At 38.9% G+C, this 20,811-nt stretch overlaps 1 protein-coding gene across 5 annotated transcripts in view; it reads right to left on the bottom strand.

Annotated features, from left to right (window-relative positions):
* Positions 1 to 20,811, bottom strand: part of Pias2 (protein inhibitor of activated STAT 2) — an 85,401-nt gene that overhangs the window by 41,410 nt on the left and 23,180 nt on the right. For all 5 annotated transcript variants that reach the window (XM_029471728.2, XM_021150174.2, XM_085833399.1 and 2 more), the window contains exons 2-3: positions 16,352 to 16,826; positions 8,215 to 8,299 (exon numbers count right to left, since the gene is read on the bottom strand). In XM_029471728.2, coding sequence (XP_029327588.1) covers positions 8,215 to 8,299; positions 16,352 to 16,826 — 560 coding nt within the window. The remainder of the gene's footprint in view (positions 1 to 8,214; positions 8,300 to 16,351; positions 16,827 to 20,811) is intronic.

Raw genomic sequence — 20,811 nt, 5'->3', positions numbered from 1 at the left:
AAACAGGCCTGAACAGATACAAAAAGATTGAAATAATCCCATGCACCCTATCAGATCACCATAGACTAAGGCTGGTCTTAAATACCAATAAAAATGAGGAAGAAACTCATATATACATGGAAGCTGAACAACACTCTACTTAATAACTTGGTAAAGGAAGAAATAAGGAAATTAAAGACTTTTCAGAATTTAATGAAAATGAAGACACATCATACCAAAACCTATGGGACACAATGAAAGCAGTGCTAAGAGGAAAACTCATAGCTCCTTAAGTGCCTCCAAAAAGAAACTGGGGAGAGATTACACTAGCAGCTTGACAGCACACCTAAAATCTGTAGAACAAAAACAAGCCGATGCACCCCAAGAGAAATAGATAGTAGAAAATGATCAAACTCAGGGTTTAAATCAACCACAATAGAAACAAAAAGAACTATACACAGAATCAACCAGAGGAGGAGCTGGTTCTTTGAAAAAAATCAACAAGATAGATAAATTAGCCAGACTAACCAGAGGACACAGAGACAGTATCCAAATTAATAAAATCAGAAATGAAACGGGAGACATAACAACAGAAACTGTGGAAATCCAAAAGCTCACCAGATCCTACTACAAAAGTTTATACACAACTAAACTGGAAAACCTAGGATGAAATGGCCAATTTTCTAGACACATACCAGATGCCAAAGTTAAAACAGGATCAGATAAACCATCTAAACAGTCCCATAACCCCTAAAGAAATAGAAGCAGTCATTAATAGTCTCCCAAACAAAAAAAGCCCAGGACCAGATGGGTTTAGCAGAGAATTCTATCAGATCTTTAAAGAAGACCTAATACCAATACTCTTTCTTCAAACTATTCCACAAAATAGAAACAGAAGGAACACTACCCAATTCATGAAGCCACAATTACTCTTATACCTAAACCACACAAAGACCCAACAAAGAAAGAGAACTTCAGACCAATCTCTCTTATGAACATTGTTGCAAAAATACTCAATAAAATTCTTGCCAAGAACACATCAAAAAGATTATTCACCACGATCAAATAGCTTCATCCCAGGGATGCAGGGATGGTTCAATATACGGATATCCATCAATGTAATCCACTACATAAACAAACCCAAAGAAAAAAATAAAATCACATGATCATTTCATTAGATGCTGAAAAAGCATTTGACAAAATTCTGCATCCCTTCCTGTTATGTTCTGGAAAGATCAGAAATTCAAGGCACATACTAAAATGTAGTAAAAGCAATATACAGCAAACCAGTAGCCAACATCAAAGTAAATCATCAGAGAAACTTGAAACAATCTCACTAAAATCAGGGACTAGACAAGGCTGCCCACTCTCTCCCTATCTATTCAACATAGTACTAACTAGAACAATCAGACAACAAAAGGTCAAAGGGATACAAATTGGAAAGGAAGAAGTCAAAATATTAATATTTGCAGGTGATGATAGTATACTTAAGTGACCCCAAAAATAAACAAATCAGTAGCCTTCTACTTAAAGGATAATCAGGCTGAGAAAGAAATTAGGGGAACAATGCCCTTCACAATAGTCACAAATAATATTATATACCTTGGGGTGACTAACCAAGCAAGTGAAAGAGCTGTATGACAAGAACTTCAAGTCTCTAAAGAAATAAATCGAAGAAGACCTCAGAAAATGGAAAGATCTCCCATGCTCATGGATTGGCAGGATTAATATAGTAAAAATGGCCATCCTGCTGGAAGCAATCTACAGATTCAATGCAATCCCCATCAAAATTCCAAATCAATTCTCCATAGAGTTAGAAAGAACAATTTGCAAATTCATTTGGAATAACAAAAAACCCAGGATAGCGAAAACTACTCTCAACAATAAAAGAACTTGGGGGGGGGGGGTATCCCTGCCCTCAAGCTGAATTACAGAGAAATAGTGATTTAAAAAACTGTATGGTATTGATACAGAGATAGGCAGGAAGATCAATGGAATAGAATTAAAGACCCAAGCCGGGTGTGGTGGTGCACTCCTTTAATCCCAGCACTCGGGAAGCAGAAGCAGGCAGATTTCTGAGTTCCAGGCCAGCCTGGTCTACAAAGTGAGTTCCAGGACAGCCAGGAATATACAGAGAAACCCTGTCTCGAAGAGAAAAAAAAAAAGAATTAAAGACCCAGAAATGGACCCATGCTGCAGACCCACACACCTATGGTTACTTGATCTTTGACAAAGGAGCTAAAACCATACAGTGAAAAAGACAGCATCTTCAACAAATGGTGCTGGTTCAAATGGTGGTCAGCACATAGAATGGAAATCGATCCATTCTTATCTCCTTGTACAAAGCTCAAGTCCAAGTGGATCAAGACCTCCACATAAAATCAGAGACACTAAAACTTATAGAGGAGAGAGTGGGGAAGAGCCTCGAACACGTGGGCACAGGGGAAAAATTCCTGAAGAGATCACCAATGGCTCATGCTCTAAGATCAAGAATTGATAAACAGGACCTCATAAAATTGCAAAGCTTCTTCACAGCAAAGGACACTGTCAATAGAACAAAAAGGCAACCAAAAGATTGGGAAAAGATCTTTACCAATCCTAAATCTGATAGAGGGCTAATGTCCAATATATACAAAGAACTCAAGAAGCTAGACTCCAGAAAATCAAATAACCCTATTAAAAAAATGGGGTACAGAGCTAAACAAAGAATTCTCAACTGAGGAATAGTAAATGGCTGAGAAGCACCTAAAGAAATGTTCAACATCCTTAGTCATCAGGGAAATGTGAATCAAAACAACCCTGAGATTCCACCTCACACCAGTCAGAATGGCTAAGATCAAAAATTCAGGTGACAGCAGATGCTGGCGAGGATGTGGAGAAAGAGGAACACTCCTGCATTGTTGGTGGGATTGCAAGCTTGTACAACCACTCTGGAAATCAGTTTGGCGGTTCCTCAGAAAATTGGACATAGTACTACCGGAGGATCCAGCAATACCTCTCCTGGGCATATATCCAGAAGATGTCCCAACCGGTAAAAAGGACACATGCTCCACTATGTTCATAGCAGCCTTATTTATAATAGCCAGAAGCTGGAAAGAACCCAGATGTCCTTCAACAGAGGAATGGATACAGAAAATATGGTACATTTACACAATGGAGTACTACTCAGCTATTAAAAATGATGAATTCATGAAATTCTTAGGCAAATGGATAAAACTAGAAAATATCTTCCTGAGTGAGGTAACCCAAACACAAAAGAACACACATGGTATGCAGTCACTGATAAATGGATATTAGCCCCAAAGCTCCAAATACCCAAGATAAAATTCACAGACAACATGAAAGTCAAGAAGTGTGGGTGCTTCGGTACTTTTTTAGAAGGATAACAAACAAGGATAACAAAATACTCACAGGAGCAAAGATGGAGATAAAGTGTAGAGCAGAGACTGAAGGAAAGGCCATCCAGAGACTGTCCCACCTGAGGATTCATCCCACATACAGTTACCAAACCCAGACACTATTGTGGATGCCAAGGAGTGCATGCTGAAAGAAGCCTGGTATGGCTGTCTCCTGAGAGGCCCTGCCAGAGACTTACAAATACAAAGATGGATGCTCGCAGCCAACCATTGAACTGATCGCAGGGTCCCCAATAGAGGAGTTAGAGAAAGGACTGAAGGAGTTGAAGGGGATTGCAACTCCACAGGAAGAATAACAATATTAAGCAGCCAGTCACCCAATAGCTCCCAGGGACTAAGTCATCAACCAAGGAGTACACATGGCTTCAGCTGTATATGTTTCAGAGATGGCCTTGTCATGCATCAATGGGAGGAGAGGTCCTTGGTCCTATGAAGGCTTGATAGATGCCCCAGTGTAGGGGAAGGAGGGGAGGTGGGGGTAGGTGGGTCGGTGGAAGAACACCCTCATAGAAGCAGGGGGTGGGGGGAGGACGGGATGGGGGATATCAGGGGAGGGAGGGACCAGGAAAGGGGATAACATTTGAAATGTAAATAAAGAAAATATCCAATAAAAAGAAAAAAAAGTAGTATGTAGCCCTTCCTTGATAACATCGAACGTTTGAACATGGGCCAGATACAACTTTATTACAGAATTAATTAACTTCTGAGTGAGAGCTGGAGAGATGGCTCAATTTATAAAAAATTCATGAGGACCACAATTCAAGTCCTCAGCACTCTTATAGCTAAATACCAGGAGTAGCAACTCACCTACAATCCCAGCAATCAGGAGATGCAAACTGGCATTGCCCAAAGCAAACTTGATAGCTCAAGTAGCCAATGAGCTACAAAGTTTCAACTGAGAGACCCTGCCTCAATACATAAGGTGGACAAATTAAAGACTTGATGCCAACTACTGGCTTTTACATACAGCAACCTGCACACACATTTGCACAAGCACAGACACACACACAACTTTATGAATAATCCTGTAAAATCCATTAGAGCTGCATACTCAAGCACAACTTGTATTACATAATGCAAGTGACCAGCTTTGAAATACTTCAGTACAAAAAAGAAGGGAGAGCCAAACATAGGGGGATTAAATGTTGGTAATACGTCTCAGCAAACTTTTATTTACATTTATTAGGAAAAGGATTGTTTTTACCAATAGGTCCCCGAGTTCTGAAAAGATTGTGTTTGTAATGTACATGTTCTATTTCTTTTCAAATCAATGGAAAACAGCATTACTTGGTAAAATTTTATACTGGGATAAATATACATGAAATTATTACAATCATCCATCTAAAGCAATAAGTACATTCGTAGTGGGTAACAACTAGCACTGGGAATCACAACACAAAATGTCAGGCATAGTCATAACTACAACTCCAGCACGGGAGTGAAGGGTTGAGGGCAGAAAGCACCAGGAAGAACAAGCCTAGGTGCAGGATCAGTGAAGATTCTGTGTAAGATGGAGGGTAAGACGTTCAACAGCTTCCTCAGGCCTCTGCATATGGACTTACACATACCACAGGCACACATAGAATAAAAAGCACCCTGAAATATGTATTTTCCAGTCTACATCTTCACTTCCTTCAAAAGCCCACATACTAACTCAGCAGTTTTCTAACACAACCAAGATTAAGAGTGATCTCCTTCCTCCTCACATCAATTCATTTGTCAAAAGTAAACTGGGTTTTTAATATAATATCTTGCAGTGCCAATGGACACTTCAGTTAAGTAACTTGGCTCATTAACAAGACTGCAATCAGTTGTAGAAAGTCATTATGTCATTTAATACTATGCCTTGTACAAATCCCTTAAAAACTGATCTCAGAGACTTACCACTACATTAATGATACAAAGTTCTATTTAAAATAATTTGTACTTTTGTGTTCTTTGTTGGCTTATTTCTATCCCAAGAGTGTTACAAACCAGTTTATTTATATAAACATCACTCTGTGGAACCTTAAACTTGATAAATTATAAAATCTTGACGATTTCAAGATATGTAATTTTTTAAAAACCAGTATGATTGCTCAAAAACATCTAGTTGTGTCTCAGAGTCTTTTCCATACAATATTAAACACTCTTTAAAGTGCTAAGTGCCAAGAATTTCATGATATATTATCTGGATATACTCACCTATAATCTTGATAATGCACACTTCCATAATAAAGACTGGAGGAGGCTAGAAGTGGGCACCAGACCCTGCACTGGAGTTACAGAGGGTGAGAACAGCACTAAGTGTTCTGAACCATGAAGTCATCTCTCCAGCACCCAACACTGGCTCCTTCTAGATAGAACTGGAACTCATCACACTACAACTTACTAAACTTTCCCTTTTTACAGAGTAATAAAATGACTCTGAGTCCCATACCACTAGAATTCCTCCTCTTCATCCAAAACTGAAAAGAATAGTAGTATTTCTCTGGTTTGGAGGCTGCCTGTTATTTTGGCCAGGGAGGGTGACTGACTATATAGCTAACCTTGCCCAGAACTATTCTGGTTTGTGCAGTTTTATTTGTTTCTTGTCTTATTGCAGTGATAAACACCATGACCATAACAATTTGGGGGGGAGGGGGTACTTTAGCTTACAGCTTTTACGTAACAATATTCCCCAGCTGAAAGAAGTCCAGGCAAGAATTCAAGCAGAGCAAGAACCTGGAGGGAAGAGCTGATGCAGAGGCCAAGGAGGACTGCTCTTTACTTGGCTTGCTTAGCTTACTTTCCTACAGTATACAGTAGCAGCACACATGGGTGGCATCATTCAGAGATGGGCTGCCCGGAAGCAATTGAGTCAAGAAAATGGTCCGCAGGTATGCTTATTTCAATAAGAATGGTCCCACAGGAGGCTGGAGAGATGGCTCAGTGATTAATAGCACAGCCTGCTCTTCCAGAAGTCCTGAGTTCAATTCCCAGCAACCACATGGTGGCTCACAACCATCTGTAATGGGATCTGATGCCCTCCTCTGGTGTGTCTGAACATAGCAACAATGTACTCATAAACATAAAATAAACAAATCTTTTTTTAAAAAAAAAAAAAAGGTCCCACACATTCCTGTTGTAATGCTTTGCCCTCATTTACAGGAACTATTTAGGACTAATTAGAGGTGTGGCAATGTTTAGAGTAGGTGTGGCCTTGTTAGAGGAGGTGTGTCACTATGGTTAAGATAAGATTAAGCTTTGAAGTTTCAAAAACCCAAGCTGAGACCAGTTAGAGTCCACCTCTCCCCCTCTCCAACTCTGCTCTGATCAGGCTATTAGTTCCTACACCAGTGCCCACTGTAAGCCCAGTTTTTGTTCTTTCTTTTTCTTTTTTTTTTTTTTTAATTTATTTATTTTCTGTATGTAAGTACATTGTAGCTATCTTCAGACACACCAGGAGAGAGCATCAGATCCCATTACAGATGGTTGTGAGCCACCTTGTGGTTGCTGGGAATTGAACTCAGGACATCTGGAAAAGCAGTGGGTGCTCTTAACCGCTGAGCCATATCACCAGCCCCCAGTTTTTGTTCTTACCCAAGAATACCATTAAGTTATTCACATTTAGTCCCAAAATGTCTGCTTATAGTTATTTTATCTTTGGGTAACTAACAAATTCATTTTTACTTTGAAACAGATCTCAGGTGGCCAAAGCTGACCTTGAACTTCTGATCCTCTTGCCGGGCGTGGTGGCACACGCCTTTAATCCCAGCACTCGGGAGGCAGAGGCAGGCGGATTTCTGAGTTCGAGGCCAGCCTGGGCTACAGAGTGAGTTCCAGGACAGCCACGACTACACAGAGAAACCCTGTCTCGAAAAACAAAAAACAAAAAACAAAAAACAAAAAACAAAAAAAAAAAAGATCCTCTTGTCTCTACCTCTGGAGCACAAGGAAGGATTACAGGGATGAATCACCATGTGAAATGCTCACTTTTTATTATGCTGCCCTATTTTAAATAAAGCTTTCAGTTGAAACACTGAAGGTGACAGGAGCCCTTGCCCAGCACACAGAAGCTCCAGGGTTTAATTCCAAACACCAGCAAAACAAAAAATATTGGCCAACGTGTCTTAAAAAAACTTACAAAGATTCTTAAGGTTTAATTGAAAGGTTGCAACTTTTTCTAGTACACAGTATTTATTATATGACTTAACACAGTTACACTATTATCACTTAAGAAATAGTACAATTGGGCATGGCAACACAGCTCAGTGGTAAAGGCACTAGAGGCTCACTAAGCCTTATGTCCTGATGAGTTTGCTCCCTGACGCCACATAAGAGAATTCCTGACGATTTTACCATGACATTCAACACCACCACCACACACACACACAAACCAATGTATAAAAAAGTGGAAGGAAGGAAGGAAGGACAAAGGGAGGGAGGGGCAGAAAGAGAGAGAGAGAGAGAGAGAGAGAGAGAGAGAGAGAGATTAGTTCAACTTTTGTAGACTGAACTGTGGGCTCCCAGAGTTTATACATGGAAACCTTAACCACAAAGTGACTGTATTTGTAATTGCTTTTATAGATGCAATTAAAATTCTTAAAGAAACCCCTAAGTTAACAGACATGGTCGTCATACAGTATCATGTTGCATAGCTGGAATGCACCTCCAGAAAAGGCTTTCGGAGCAACAAAGCTTACCTTGATCTTAGACAGAACTATCTAGAATTTTGAAAATAAAAAAATTTCTGTTTAAGTCACCTAGTCTATTGTATCTTGTTATAACTCTAAAAGGCAAACACATAAGGCAAACACATAACCTTCAAGGAAAAATATATTTGAAACATTCCGCTTACCTTGAAATACATATCTCTCTAACTTGCTGAGGTGTCAAAGCAAAAATAAAAAACTTCTCTTGAAACCGCTGAATACTGCTTTGAACTGAGGAGGGAAAAAGATGTATTCAGTAACAAAGAAGCACCTGCAATAACGAGCTAAGCCCTGAAATGTTAAAGGGTAAATGTAATTAATACTCTAAAACTCCAGGATTGTATGAAAATGTATTCATCTACAATCTTGAGTATAGTTATCCAAATGAGCTTAATTTTAAATAATCATTCAGTATTCTAAAATATGAACTATACTGTGATATCAGAATATAATAAACCATTCAAGACAACATTCACTCTGGCTATCTCCTGAGTGTCAAACACAGCCTTCAGAGCAGGCCGCCCATGAAATGCATGTTTTCTCAGGGCTGGAGAGATGGCTCAGGGCTAACAGCACTGGCAGCTCTTTCAGATGACCCAGACTCAATATCCAATACCACATGGCAGTTCACCACTCTCTTTAACTCCAGTTTCAGTTCTGACACCTTCACACAGATATACCAATGGATATAAAATAAATAACAATAAATAAAAATTTTAAAAGTACATGTTCATACATGTGGTGGTGCACACCTTTAATCCCAGCACTCGGGAGGCAGAGGCAGGCGGATTTCTGAGTTTGAGGCCAGCCTGGTCTACAAAGTGAGTTCCAGGACAGCCAGGGCTACAGAGAGAAACCCTGTCTCGAAAAACCAAACCAAAACAAACAAACAAACAAACAAACAAAAAAAACCATGTTCTTAGCATCTTTGTTATTTTAGTGCTTTATATTTAAAAACTCAGAGCACACAAAAGTCCGAAAATTTCAAAACTTTGGGTAAATTTGCTAAGTAGTAATTATAACCTAGTTATAAAGAATTAATTATCTGGTAAAGTTATCCTGCTAAACTATATTATTAAAGGCTAAAATGTATTGAAAACATCATGAAGAACTGTAACACATTAATACTGATGTTCTAATGCTCATTATAGGCATTGTGGCACAAGCCTGTAATCTTAGCTCTCAAAAGGGTGAGGCAAGGGGATCATGAGTTCAAAGCCAGCCTGGACTGTACAATGAGCTTAATGCTACAGAGATCTTGTCTCATAAATAATAGCCTACAGACAGACAGAGAGGGAGAATAGACCATAAAGTACTGCAACTTCACCCAAGAGCAAAGCCAAAATAACTCCTTTATATTACTGCTACAACTATCCAAGATCAAGAACAAGATGACAGCTAAGTGTCTAACATCAAAAAGCTCGTTGTCAGTCACATCAAATCAAGAAAAGTATTTACTCCTTGAGTAAAAAGCATGGGCACTTTACTATGGGACATAGAACAAAGTAAGTTCCCCAGTCCTGGGCTCCTGCTTGTCCTTTCTTCTCTTCCGCCTGTGTGGCTTCCTCTTTCCTCTGTCAAAAACTAAGTTCACCCTGTAACTGTCAACCATAATACAACAGCCCATATTGTGAGATTACAAGGGACACAAAGTGGCTGGGCTATATCAAGCGCAGCACTAAGAGGACTGGCACAAGACCCTAGACCCAATCTCTAGCACAAACCACGAAACCAAGTGAATAAGCATTGTTTTCAATCCTACCTGACAGCATGAGTACTGTGTTTCTCTAGCCATAAATCTGAAAATATCTAACACAAGTACAGAGTGCCCCAAAAAGAACAAGGTTAAAAAATGAGGAACACACACACACAAATAAATTGACATAAAACTTCTAAATCTTTCTCAATTAATATGGTAACACTTTTCTCTACTTTTTATGACAATTAACACACGTGAAAGCTTTGACAACAAAAGAATTTTTAGTTTTGGTGGTCTGCATTTAAGTCTTTGGGAGGGAGGGAGGGAGGGGAGAGGGGAAAGGAGGGAAAATGAAGGGTCTGAAAAGACGGCTCAGGAGTTAAGAGGGCTTTTTGCTCCTACAGAGGACCAAAGTTCAACTTTTAACACCTACATCAGATGGCTGGCAACCACCTGTAACTCCAGCTCCACAAAGTCTAACATCTTCTGACTTTAATGATATCAACATGCACTCAAAAAAATTTAAAATCTGGGTCAGGCATGTCAGTACACATTTTCAGTTACAGCACTCAGAAGGCAGAAGCAGGCAGATCTCTGTGAGTTCAAGGCAAGCCTGGAAAACATAGTGCTACCAAGTCAGCCAAGGCTACATAGTAAGACCTTGTCTTAAAATAATTAAGTAAAATAAATGAAGTATTTCAAGGAAAAAAGCTATAGTCTGATACATACCTATTGTCACCTACTTGACAATAATTAAACTGGCTTGGTAAAATACTTAGGTAAAAAGCTGTCATTTTAACATGTCTTGTTAATTTTTTGTTTAAAGTATAGAATAGAGCTTATTCAGGGCATGGGGAGGGGAGTTAAGAGAGTAGTAGAGGCAAAGAAAGGGAGAGAGAAGGAGAGAGTAGAGACGTAGAGGCCGGCCATGGCCATGGATTAAGGGGGGAGAGCCCAAGAGAGCAAGAGAGAAGCAAGTGGCTTACTACAAGGTCAATATAAACTTTTTTAAAGGTTTAATTTATGTATATAAATTTAAAATGTAAAGGGTTTTTTTTTTAAGATTTATTTATTTATTATATGTAAGTACACTGTAGCTGTCTTCAGACACTCCAGAAGAGGGCATCAGATTTCGTTACGGGTGAGCCACCATGTGGTTGCTGGGATTTGAACTATGCACCTTCGGAAGAGCAGTCGGCACTCTTAACCACTGAGCCATCTCGCCAGTCCCATATGTAAAGTTTTTAAAAATGGAAAGTTGATAGGTAGATTTGTGGCTCAGTTTAGCCAACCTGGTAAGTCATAAAATTAGCATTGAGTGAACTAATGTATTACACTGCATCATCTAAGACTGTGATTGGAGCCAGGTAGTGGTGGCTCGAACGCCTTTAATCCCAGCACTTGGGAGGCAGAGACAGGTGGATTTCTAAGTTTGAGGCCAGCCTCGACTACAGAGTGAGTTCCAGGACAGCCAGGGCTACACAGGGAAACCCTGTCTCAAAAACCGGAAGAAAAAAAAAAAAAAAAAAAAAAGGAAACCCTGTTTCAAAAAACCAAAAAGACTGTGCTTGGTTTCCGTCCCCATCAATCACTGCAATGCCATCTACGAATACTTTCCTTATATTCCTTATTACGTTGTATCTCTAAATCAAAAGTAAGGCAGCTAGGGAACAGAGATGGGGACATCCTCCGAAAATTCAAAGAAATAGAAGTGTAAAGTAACCCAATTCAAAACTGGGCAAATGATTTGTAAAGACTTTTCTCTAAACAATATATATAATGGCTAATGATCACATGAAAAAGCAATCAATATAATTCATAATTAGAAAACTCCAATTCAATATTACTTTATACCCACTGGGTTGGCTACTATCCAAAATAAAGCACTACCCCCAAAACCAGAACATTTTGGCATGGGTGTATAAAAATTCTCATGCAAAACTGTGTACTGTTCATAGCAATATAAGATATTGCAGCTGTTGTGGTAAATAATATGGTAGTTGCTTTAAAACTTAAAAACAATCATATGATCCAACAATTTCACTTTTGATAAAGAGATATTTACATTAATGTTCAAGAAGTATTATTCACAACGGCTAAAATGTGAAAGCAACCAATTGTCTAAAAACAGACACATGGAGCCGGGAGTGGTGGCACACGCCTTCAATACCAGCGCTCGGGAGGCAGAGTCAGGCAGATCTCTGAGTTCGAGGCCAGCCTGGACTACAGAGTGAGTTCCAGGACAGCTAGGGCTACACAGAGAAACCCTGTCTGGTTAAAAAAAAAAAAAAAACAAAAAACAAAAAACAGACACATGGATAAGCAAAAGGCAAAAATACATAATAATTTTCAATAGTTTTAAGAAGGGAAAGAAGTAATATGTACTATGCCAAGACAAGTATGGAGGATATTATGTTAGCTGTAAAACAAGCCAAATAGCAAAAAAGCTGTATTCTGTGATTTATTTATCTGAGGTACTTAGCAGAGTAAATATCAGAGACAGAAAGTAGAACTGTGGTTGCCAGAAGCTAGGGGAGAAGAAATGGGGAATTATAGTTTTATGGGCTCAGAGTTTCAGTTTTGACAAGATGAAAGGAAACAGAGATAGACTGGTGATGAGAGTCTCTAGACAGTTTGATGTTAGAGACATTTTATGACAGTAAAAATGAAACTGGGGGAAAATAAATATATTTCAAGGGGATATTAAAGCTTAAAATTTTTATAAAACTGTACACAGGCTCATTTATATACAATTGGTGACAGGAGAAATAAAGCCATTTTATACTATCAAACTAGTTCAATTTTGATTATTTGGTTAACAACCAACAGATATCATTATAATAATAATCACCACTGCAAAAGCTAACTGAAGAGGTCAGAGAATTGAGATTTCTTATATCTGAAAATCAGTGAGTTTAAGTCAGACTTACAAAGAGGAAGATAGCTACCACAAAGTGGAATTACCAGAAGTCCTTTCCTTGACTTCAGTATCCTCTGTCTTTCACATTGAGTGTGTGCCTAAAACCTTCTTCCCTGTCCCTGATACCATTCTGACAGTGCTCTGCTCACTGTCTATTTTCTCTGCAAAGTTCCTGTGAGAGAGAACGAGTGTGGAGTCAATCATCGTCAGCACCCCTTCCATGCCCACTCCTCTGCTACTGTGTCCCACATCTGAGTAAGCTAGCTCTAAATTCTATTCTGCAGTCTTCCATTTGCAATGGCCTTAGCCCTTTTTCTAGCAAACCTGTACTTCTCTATTCAGTTCTTCACTAGTTGGCCTTACAATTATATACTACAATTTCAACTTCTATGATTAACTAGAGCTCTCTCTTGACATAAATTCCAACAATCCCAAGTATTCATATTTGACAACCCAAGCTCCCTCAAGTCTCTATAAGAAAGCATAATTGAATTCTTCATTAATTAGGCTGATATAACATCTGAGCACAATTTATAGTTCTTAATCATAACCCCACTCTCTGTTGTTACTCCCTGCTCCCTTTGCAGTTCTAGGGATCAAATTCAGTTTCAGGCCTCACACATGCTAGGGGAGGCCTTGAACACTGAGCCCAGTTTTCACACCCTCTCTCAAGTGCCCTGCTATATACCCGAGGCTGACTTTGAAGTCTCCATACTTCTGCCTCAGCTTCCCAAGTGATAGATATGTGCACTATGCCCAGCTTCGTTTTCTTCTTTGTTCCTATTAAAAAGACTTAACTACATTAACATACTCCCTAAAGGCATCTCATTTCTTCCCTACAAATAGAACACATGGCCACCTCCAAATTAATAATCACTTATTATCTTATTTAATTAAACTGTTTGCTTGAATTTATTCAAATACTTAAAACAGTCTATTGTAATGGATATAACGAGTCAGCATATCACTTTATACCAGTCTGATCATACTCAGGAGCTTACCAAGCATATCCTAATACAAAGGACTTAAGGACATGAAAAGAATAAAACATTAACTCTGTTATCGTTGAGATTAGCAAGAATTACAAAACCAGTAATACAATGTTCATGAAGATGCTGGCAAAACAATACAATCATATGCTGAAGAATATAAATTGGTGCAATGAATTCAACTTCACTGAATGTCGAAATAGCTCTTTGTTCCAACTTTTCAGCTAGGCATTTATCTTTCAAAAATATGTGCAGTTCTTCAAAACTACAAGTAAAGATGCTCACAGATGACATATATATCATATATGTATATAGGACTGTAGAAATGGTGCCTGACATTTGATATAACAAAATATTCTAAGTGAGCGAAAAGTGAGAATGTACATGAGAATACTGGCATAGTGCCAAGGCAACACACTATCATCTAAGACACGTAATACACTTCCAAAGAACACTACAATAGACTCTCCTAGTGCGACTCTCTTTAGGACAGCACTCACAACTATCTCCAACAGAAAGATCACACAGTGCCCCTGCAACTACAAGTCTTTTCAAATGGAGAAGAGGAAAAAACAAAACAAAGCAGGCACCATACATATAGGGAGATAGCTAACTTTGAAATATCTCTGGCTGAACTAGAAATGGGATCTTCCTGTGTGTTTCTGATGTCTATAAGCTGAGAACAGGGGGAAATTTTTTTAAAAAATTAAAAAAGTATCTATAAAAAAACAATGACCGGGCGTGGTGGCGCACGCCTTTAATCCCAGCACTCGGGAGGCAGAGGCAGGCGGATTTCTGAGTTTGAGGCCAGCCTGGTCTACAAAGTGAGTTCCAGGACAGCCACGACTACACAGAGAAACCCTGTCTCGAAAAATCAAAAAAAAAACAATGACAAGTAAGAACCCTTTCAGTTCTAAGGGTAGCTATAAAGCAGGCTATATGCATTACTAGCGTGGCCGTCTCAATTAATTCATGAGCAAGTTCTAGGACAGCCAGGGCATACAGAGACCCTGTTTCAAAACAAACAAACAAAAAATGCCAAATAACAACACTCAAAAAACAGAGGCATGCAGTTCTCTGGGGGCTCAAGGCCAGCCTGGTTATACAGAGAATCCTTGTCTCAAAACAAAGCAAAAATCTATTTTCCTTTAGTCCTGCTGAAATTCATACAAGAAAAACTACAAGGACGTTAAAGAAAGAACATTTCTGTTTCTTTTTTTCTTTCTTTTTTTTTTTTTTTTTTTGATTTTTTTTTGTTGTTGTTGTTTTGTTTTGTTGGGTTTTTTTTCAAGACAGAGTTTCTCTGTAGCCCTGGCTGACCTGGAACTCACTCTGTTGACCAGGCTGGCCTCAAATTCAGAAATCTGCATGCCTCTGCCTCCCAAGTGCTGGTATTAAAGATGTGAGCCACCACTGCCAGGCATAACTGGCTTTTTATGCCTCTCCCCATACCCGTCACACAGACACAATTCTTACAAATTAGAAAAACTAAAGATACTCAAATGATAGAACATTTTAAAATTAAATTTGTTATGTCTATCACAATTTTTTACTCATACATTTAATGTTTAGCAGTAATACCTAAAGTTTGTTAAGTTTTTTTTGTTTTGTTTTGTTTTGTTTTGTTGTCTTGTTTTGCTTTTGAGACAAAGTCTTCCTATACAACCCTTGATGGCCCAGTATTACGTAGCCCAGTTAGACGCAGATTCTCAGCAACCCCCTTGCTCAGTTTCCCAAGTCCTAGCACTATAGGCATAAGTCCAATGGGCACGAGTCACACCATGCATGACGTTAAATCGTCTGTGTGTGCACCCACATTCACCTGCCAATGCAGGCAGGAGCATGTAAGTTAGATCACACTCTGTGTGTGTGTGTGTGTGTGTGTGTGTGTGTGTGTGTGTGTGACTCCCGCACTAAACTTGAAGGGATTTTCTGACTCTACTTCCCACCTCCCTGTAAGAACCCTGAGATTACACAGTCTGGGTTACCCAAGTCTGGGTCTACACAGGTTCTAGACAGTCATACTCTCAGGTCTTCGGCTTGCTGCATTTTTATACATTAAAACATTTCCCTAGCCCCTTAATTTTTGTGGGCTGGGGTTTGGGGCTGTTTCTTTTGCTTTTGAAATAAGGACTCAATACATAATCCAGGTCAGCCTCAAGTTTACTAGGCAGTCCAGGCTGACCTCCCTATGATACCCTTGCTAAGCCCACAGATCTCTTGAATTACTGCACACCACACCTGGCTATCAATTTCTTTGGTACATTAATCTGTGGGGGCATGCATGCTATGGTACATGTGTGCAAGAGCAGAGAGTCTGCTCCAGGAACAGGTTTTCCCCCTGTTCTTGTACACTGATTTAGGATTATCATGTTTGGCAGCAAACATCTTTTTTTGGTTTTTCAAGACAGGGTTTCTCTGTATAGCCCTGGCTGTCCTGGAACTCACTCTGTAGACCAGGCTGGCTTCAAACTCAGAAATCCGCCTGCCTCTACTGGGATTAAAGGCGTGCGCCACCACGCCCAGCTGCAAACATCTTTATTACCCTCTGAGCCATCTTGCCAATCCTGGCTTTCAATGTTAAGATATTAATAACAAATCACTAGTAGCTGAAGGTTATTTTATTTGCTTCTAAAAAAAATTTTAATTAAAAAGTAATTTCTCTTAATACTCACCTAAACTCGTGGGCTTGATGAGAACATCAAGGACGTCATAGAAGGGCAGGTTTTTTAACTGCACGTCAGGATGGACAGGAGGAATGGGAGGAGATGGCTGCTGCATCTCAAAGGTGGGCTTAGTGTCTTGCAGCAGCACAGAGCCAACAGGAGATGATGGTGAATGAGGTGTAATTGAAGTAGAAGGCAACGAGTGGATTCCAGCCACAGCCAAGTCAGGTTCTACGGGTGATGAACTACCATCCAAGCTGAAAACCGATGATTTGATTGTGGAAAGGTCAGAAAGTCCTTCAAGTGTCCGTGGGTATCGGCGTCTATATAATTCTCGAATTTTAATCTGAACCGCAGGGCTGCAGCCACTCTTCAATAAATGCAACGCCCTCATCAGGAGGTCATGCTTGCGCCCACTTTTATTCCGTCCAGCAAAGCCCAGTAACACTTGTAACTCAGAAACCCTAAAACTAGAAACCATATTCTAAAAAGGGAGAGGGAAAAAGATAAGTTATTGTCAAGTATGTTTTTTAAAAATCTTACCTAAAATATTGTAAAATCAGATTTTTTCTGATGGTAATATTACACATACCACAACACATAGACTATAATATTCAGAAACTATCTTCTCTTGGAACTTCCATTTCAGTTATGTTATTAAATCAAATTTTGCTCTCTTCTTCATTTTAGAAACTAGTCTTGGTTCTTATATTAACCACTTTACTGTCAGATTATGCTAATATAAATCCATATTTGCTTCTTCACTACGAACTCTTTAATGAAAATGTTCTTTTCAAAACTAAGACTTCCTAATATACAACACAGCATGCTACAAAATTGTCACTAATTAAACAAGTTGAACTTTTATGTAACAATTTAACTTCTAGTGAAATCTACAAAATCTTAGAAAATTTACAAAATCTTAGTGAAATCTACAAAATCCAACTCTACCTGTGATCTAAAGCCAATGCATTTTTAACCCCAACTCAAGCATTAAGGAACAATAATTTTTTAAAGATACTTAAAAATATTAAGACTGGGGCTGGAGAGATGGCTCAGTGGTTAAGAGCACTGACTGCTCTTCCAGAGGTCCTGAGTTCAATTCCTGCAACCACATGGTGGCTCACAACCATCTGTAACAGGATTCGATGCCCTCTTCTGGTGTGTCTGAAGACAGTTACAGTGTACTTACATAAAACAAATGAATAAATCTTTAAAAAAAAATATTAAGACTAAGAATTACATATATCCTATATTCAACAGTTCAACTTCAAAAATGATAAACAATGTAGTTTAGTATTCACATGAGTGTAAGAGCTCTACACAGTAAGGAACACGGCTGTCACTGTCCTTAAAAAATTAAGATTCTCTCATGCCACTCTTCCTAATTTGTACTTAATACGCAATTCCTGCTCTACATATCTCATTTGCCTAGTTTATAACATCTAGTAAGTTTTTTCAATTTCGAACAAAAGAGGTAAACAACATAGGTGAGATTTTACCTATGCCACATGAGAATCATCTGCCAAGAGGAAAGAAGAGCTATGGAGTCACCCATCCAGAACCTGCTCTCAGAAGACCTCCTCCTCTCTGTGACTGGGGCTTCCCTGGCCTATCTCATCAGTTAGGCATGTGGCAGCCAGAACTTCTTTCCTGTAAGACTAACGGTCTTTCACTCCAGGGGGAAAAAAGATTTAGGGAGACATACTGTATGTCTATACTGTACTATACTATACTATACATACTATAAACTAAAAAGAAGATGTATGGGCTTTGACATAGAATGTGGAGTCACAGGATTCTGAATTGTCAGAGACAGTATTTACACTGGAGATTCTGAAGATAGTGGTGTAAAGGTCAAGGACACCCAGTGAGTGGGAAACCTGGGACCCAAAATCTATATACAGATGAGAGGCCAGACCTTGCCACCAAGACTCAGAGCCCTGGGTTCTTAGAGATGGCTCAGTAGTTAAAAACACTGACTGTTCTTCCAGAGGATCAGGGTTTAATTCCCAGCACTCATATCAAGCAGCTCATAAGAGATCTCTCTTTTGATTTCTATAAAACACTTGCACTGGCAGGCATGTGCCCACACGCATATCTGCGTAGTTAAAAATAAGGGTTTTTTTTTTTTTTTTTTAAAACAAATGCTACATTTTTTTTCTAAACTCAGCTTTCTAACCAAGTTTCATGCAGTTAAGCCATCAGAGGCCTCAAGGGATAAGGCTAACCTGCTGTAACAACAGGGCAAGAGCGAATTTTGGTTATTTTCCTTCACCAATAGTTGATGACTGTATCTGTAGTATCATCTTTTAAACTGTTGTTTGTTATTATTCCCATTCTACTTCACTGACTCCAAAGTCTGGCTTTCAGTATATCTTTAACTTCTACTAGCTCTACACAGAGGAATTTCTCTACAAAAAAATGTTAGTATGATTTTTCTTTTAAAGATACACAGAGCTAGGGGTATCTCAATAGCAAGGTTTAAGTCTTATTCACAAGGCCATAGCCTCAATCCCCAATTTTAAATTAAAAAAAAAAAAAAAAAAAAAAAAAAGCAGAGGCAGGTACATGTCTGTGAGTTCAAGGCCAGTCTGGTCTATTTAGTGAGTTCCATGGCTACATAAAGAGATTCTGTCTCAATCTTTTTTTTTTTTTTTTTGGAGGCAGGGTTTCTCTGTATAGCCCAGGCTGTCCTGGAACTCACTTTGTAGACCAGGCTGGCCTCAAACTCAGAAATCCGCCTGCCTCTGCCTCCCGAGTGCTGGGATTAAAGGCGTGCACCACCACCACCTGGCGAATATTTTCCTTCTAAATGAGGTATTTTCTAATGGAGTGGGTTTAGCATGCCTTCATATATAATATAGCTTTAAAGTTTTATAGTTTATGTTTAAGTAGATATGATATATATTATATCCCCAATTTTAACTTTATAATTCATTGTGGGGTTTTTTTGTTGTTGTTGTTATTTGTTTTTGTTTGGTTTTTAAGATTGAGACAGAGCCGGGCGTGGTGGCGCACGCCTTTGATCCCAGCACTCGGGAGGCAGAGGCAGGCAGATCTCTGAGTTCGAGGCCAGCCTGGTCTACAGAGTGAATTCCAGGACAGCCAGGACTACACAGAGAAACCCTGTCTCAAAAAAACCAAAATAACAAAACAAAACAAAAAAAAGAAGGAAAATATTCTAATTACATGTAAAAACAATGAACTGTTTTCTTGAAATTGCTTATCAACCTGCACAAGATAGAAACGAAGAAGTCTGAACTGTAGATAAATCCTACCTGGTTACAAGTTGATACAAGTGGTGCTGACTTCCCATGGGTCACCACGTATGACAGGGCCTGGGAGGCCACTTTGCTAATTGCCAGGGAAACTATAAACTGTATTGTTTTGGTTTTTTTTTTTAAAGATTTATTTATTTATTTATTTCATTTATATGAGTACACTTTAGCTTCAGATACACCAGAAGAGGGCATCGGATACCATTACAGATGGTCATGAGCCACCATGTGGTTGCTGGGATTTGAACACTCGGGACCTCTGAAGTGCAGGCAGTGCTCTTAACCACTGAGTCATCTCTCCAGCCCTAAACTGTATTGTTAAATGCTACCTATTTTAGTTTCTACTGTGTGTGTGTGTGTGTGTGTGTCTATAAATAGTAATAATAAAAAAGTTAACAAAATAAATATAGCAAAAAATATCCTAAGATAGTCTGTATAGCAAATCATACAGATCTCTTAGTTTCTAATTCCTCTGCTTCAGGTCATAGAAAGCCCCATTCTTCATAAAATCATTCCCTATAAATAAGCCTACTTACTTGAGGGACTTTAAGTAGATCTCTTGCTTACAATAAAATATTTTAACTCATCTCAAACCAACAAAAAACAAAATTAAATGTCATCTATTAAAAGAAGTAATAAAAATATACTATAGGGGCTAAAAAGATGGCCCAATGGTTATACTTTTTGCTCTTGCAGAAAACTCAGGTTCAGGTCTCAACAGCCACGTGTCGTCAGTTCTCAATCCTTTGTAATTCCAGTTCCAGAGGATCTGAGACCTTCTTATGGTTTCCACAGGCAGTACATGGACATGATACATAAACATACATTCAAACAAAACACTCATATACATAAAGTAAAAATAAATCCTTAAAAACCAACATACTAGATTTCAAAATCTGTAAGACAACCACAGTTCTTATAGAAAAGAGTTCAAGAAACAAATAGTATCAAAAGCAACCCAAAGGGAGGAAGAATTAACGGATAAAGCAAAAACATGAACTAGAAAGCAAAATGAAGTCAAACTTCAATCAGAAAAAGAAACAAATGCACAATTTTTTTTGATGATGATGATGACAACAAAAGGCCCAGCATGGTGGCACACACCTTTCATCACAACACTGCAGACTCAGAGCCTGGAGGATCTCTGTGAGTTCAAGCCCAGCCCTGATCTACATAACTCCTTCTAGG

The sequence above is a fragment of the Mus caroli genome, unplaced genomic scaffold (genome assembly GCF_978045245.1).
Source record: "Mus caroli unplaced genomic scaffold, Mus_caroli_1 scaffold_19, whole genome shotgun sequence".
Lineage (NCBI taxonomy): Eukaryota > Metazoa > Chordata > Mammalia > Rodentia > Muridae > Mus > Mus caroli.
The sequence above is the reverse complement of the archived record's forward strand: the minus strand, read 5'-3'. Positions and strand labels throughout refer to the sequence as shown.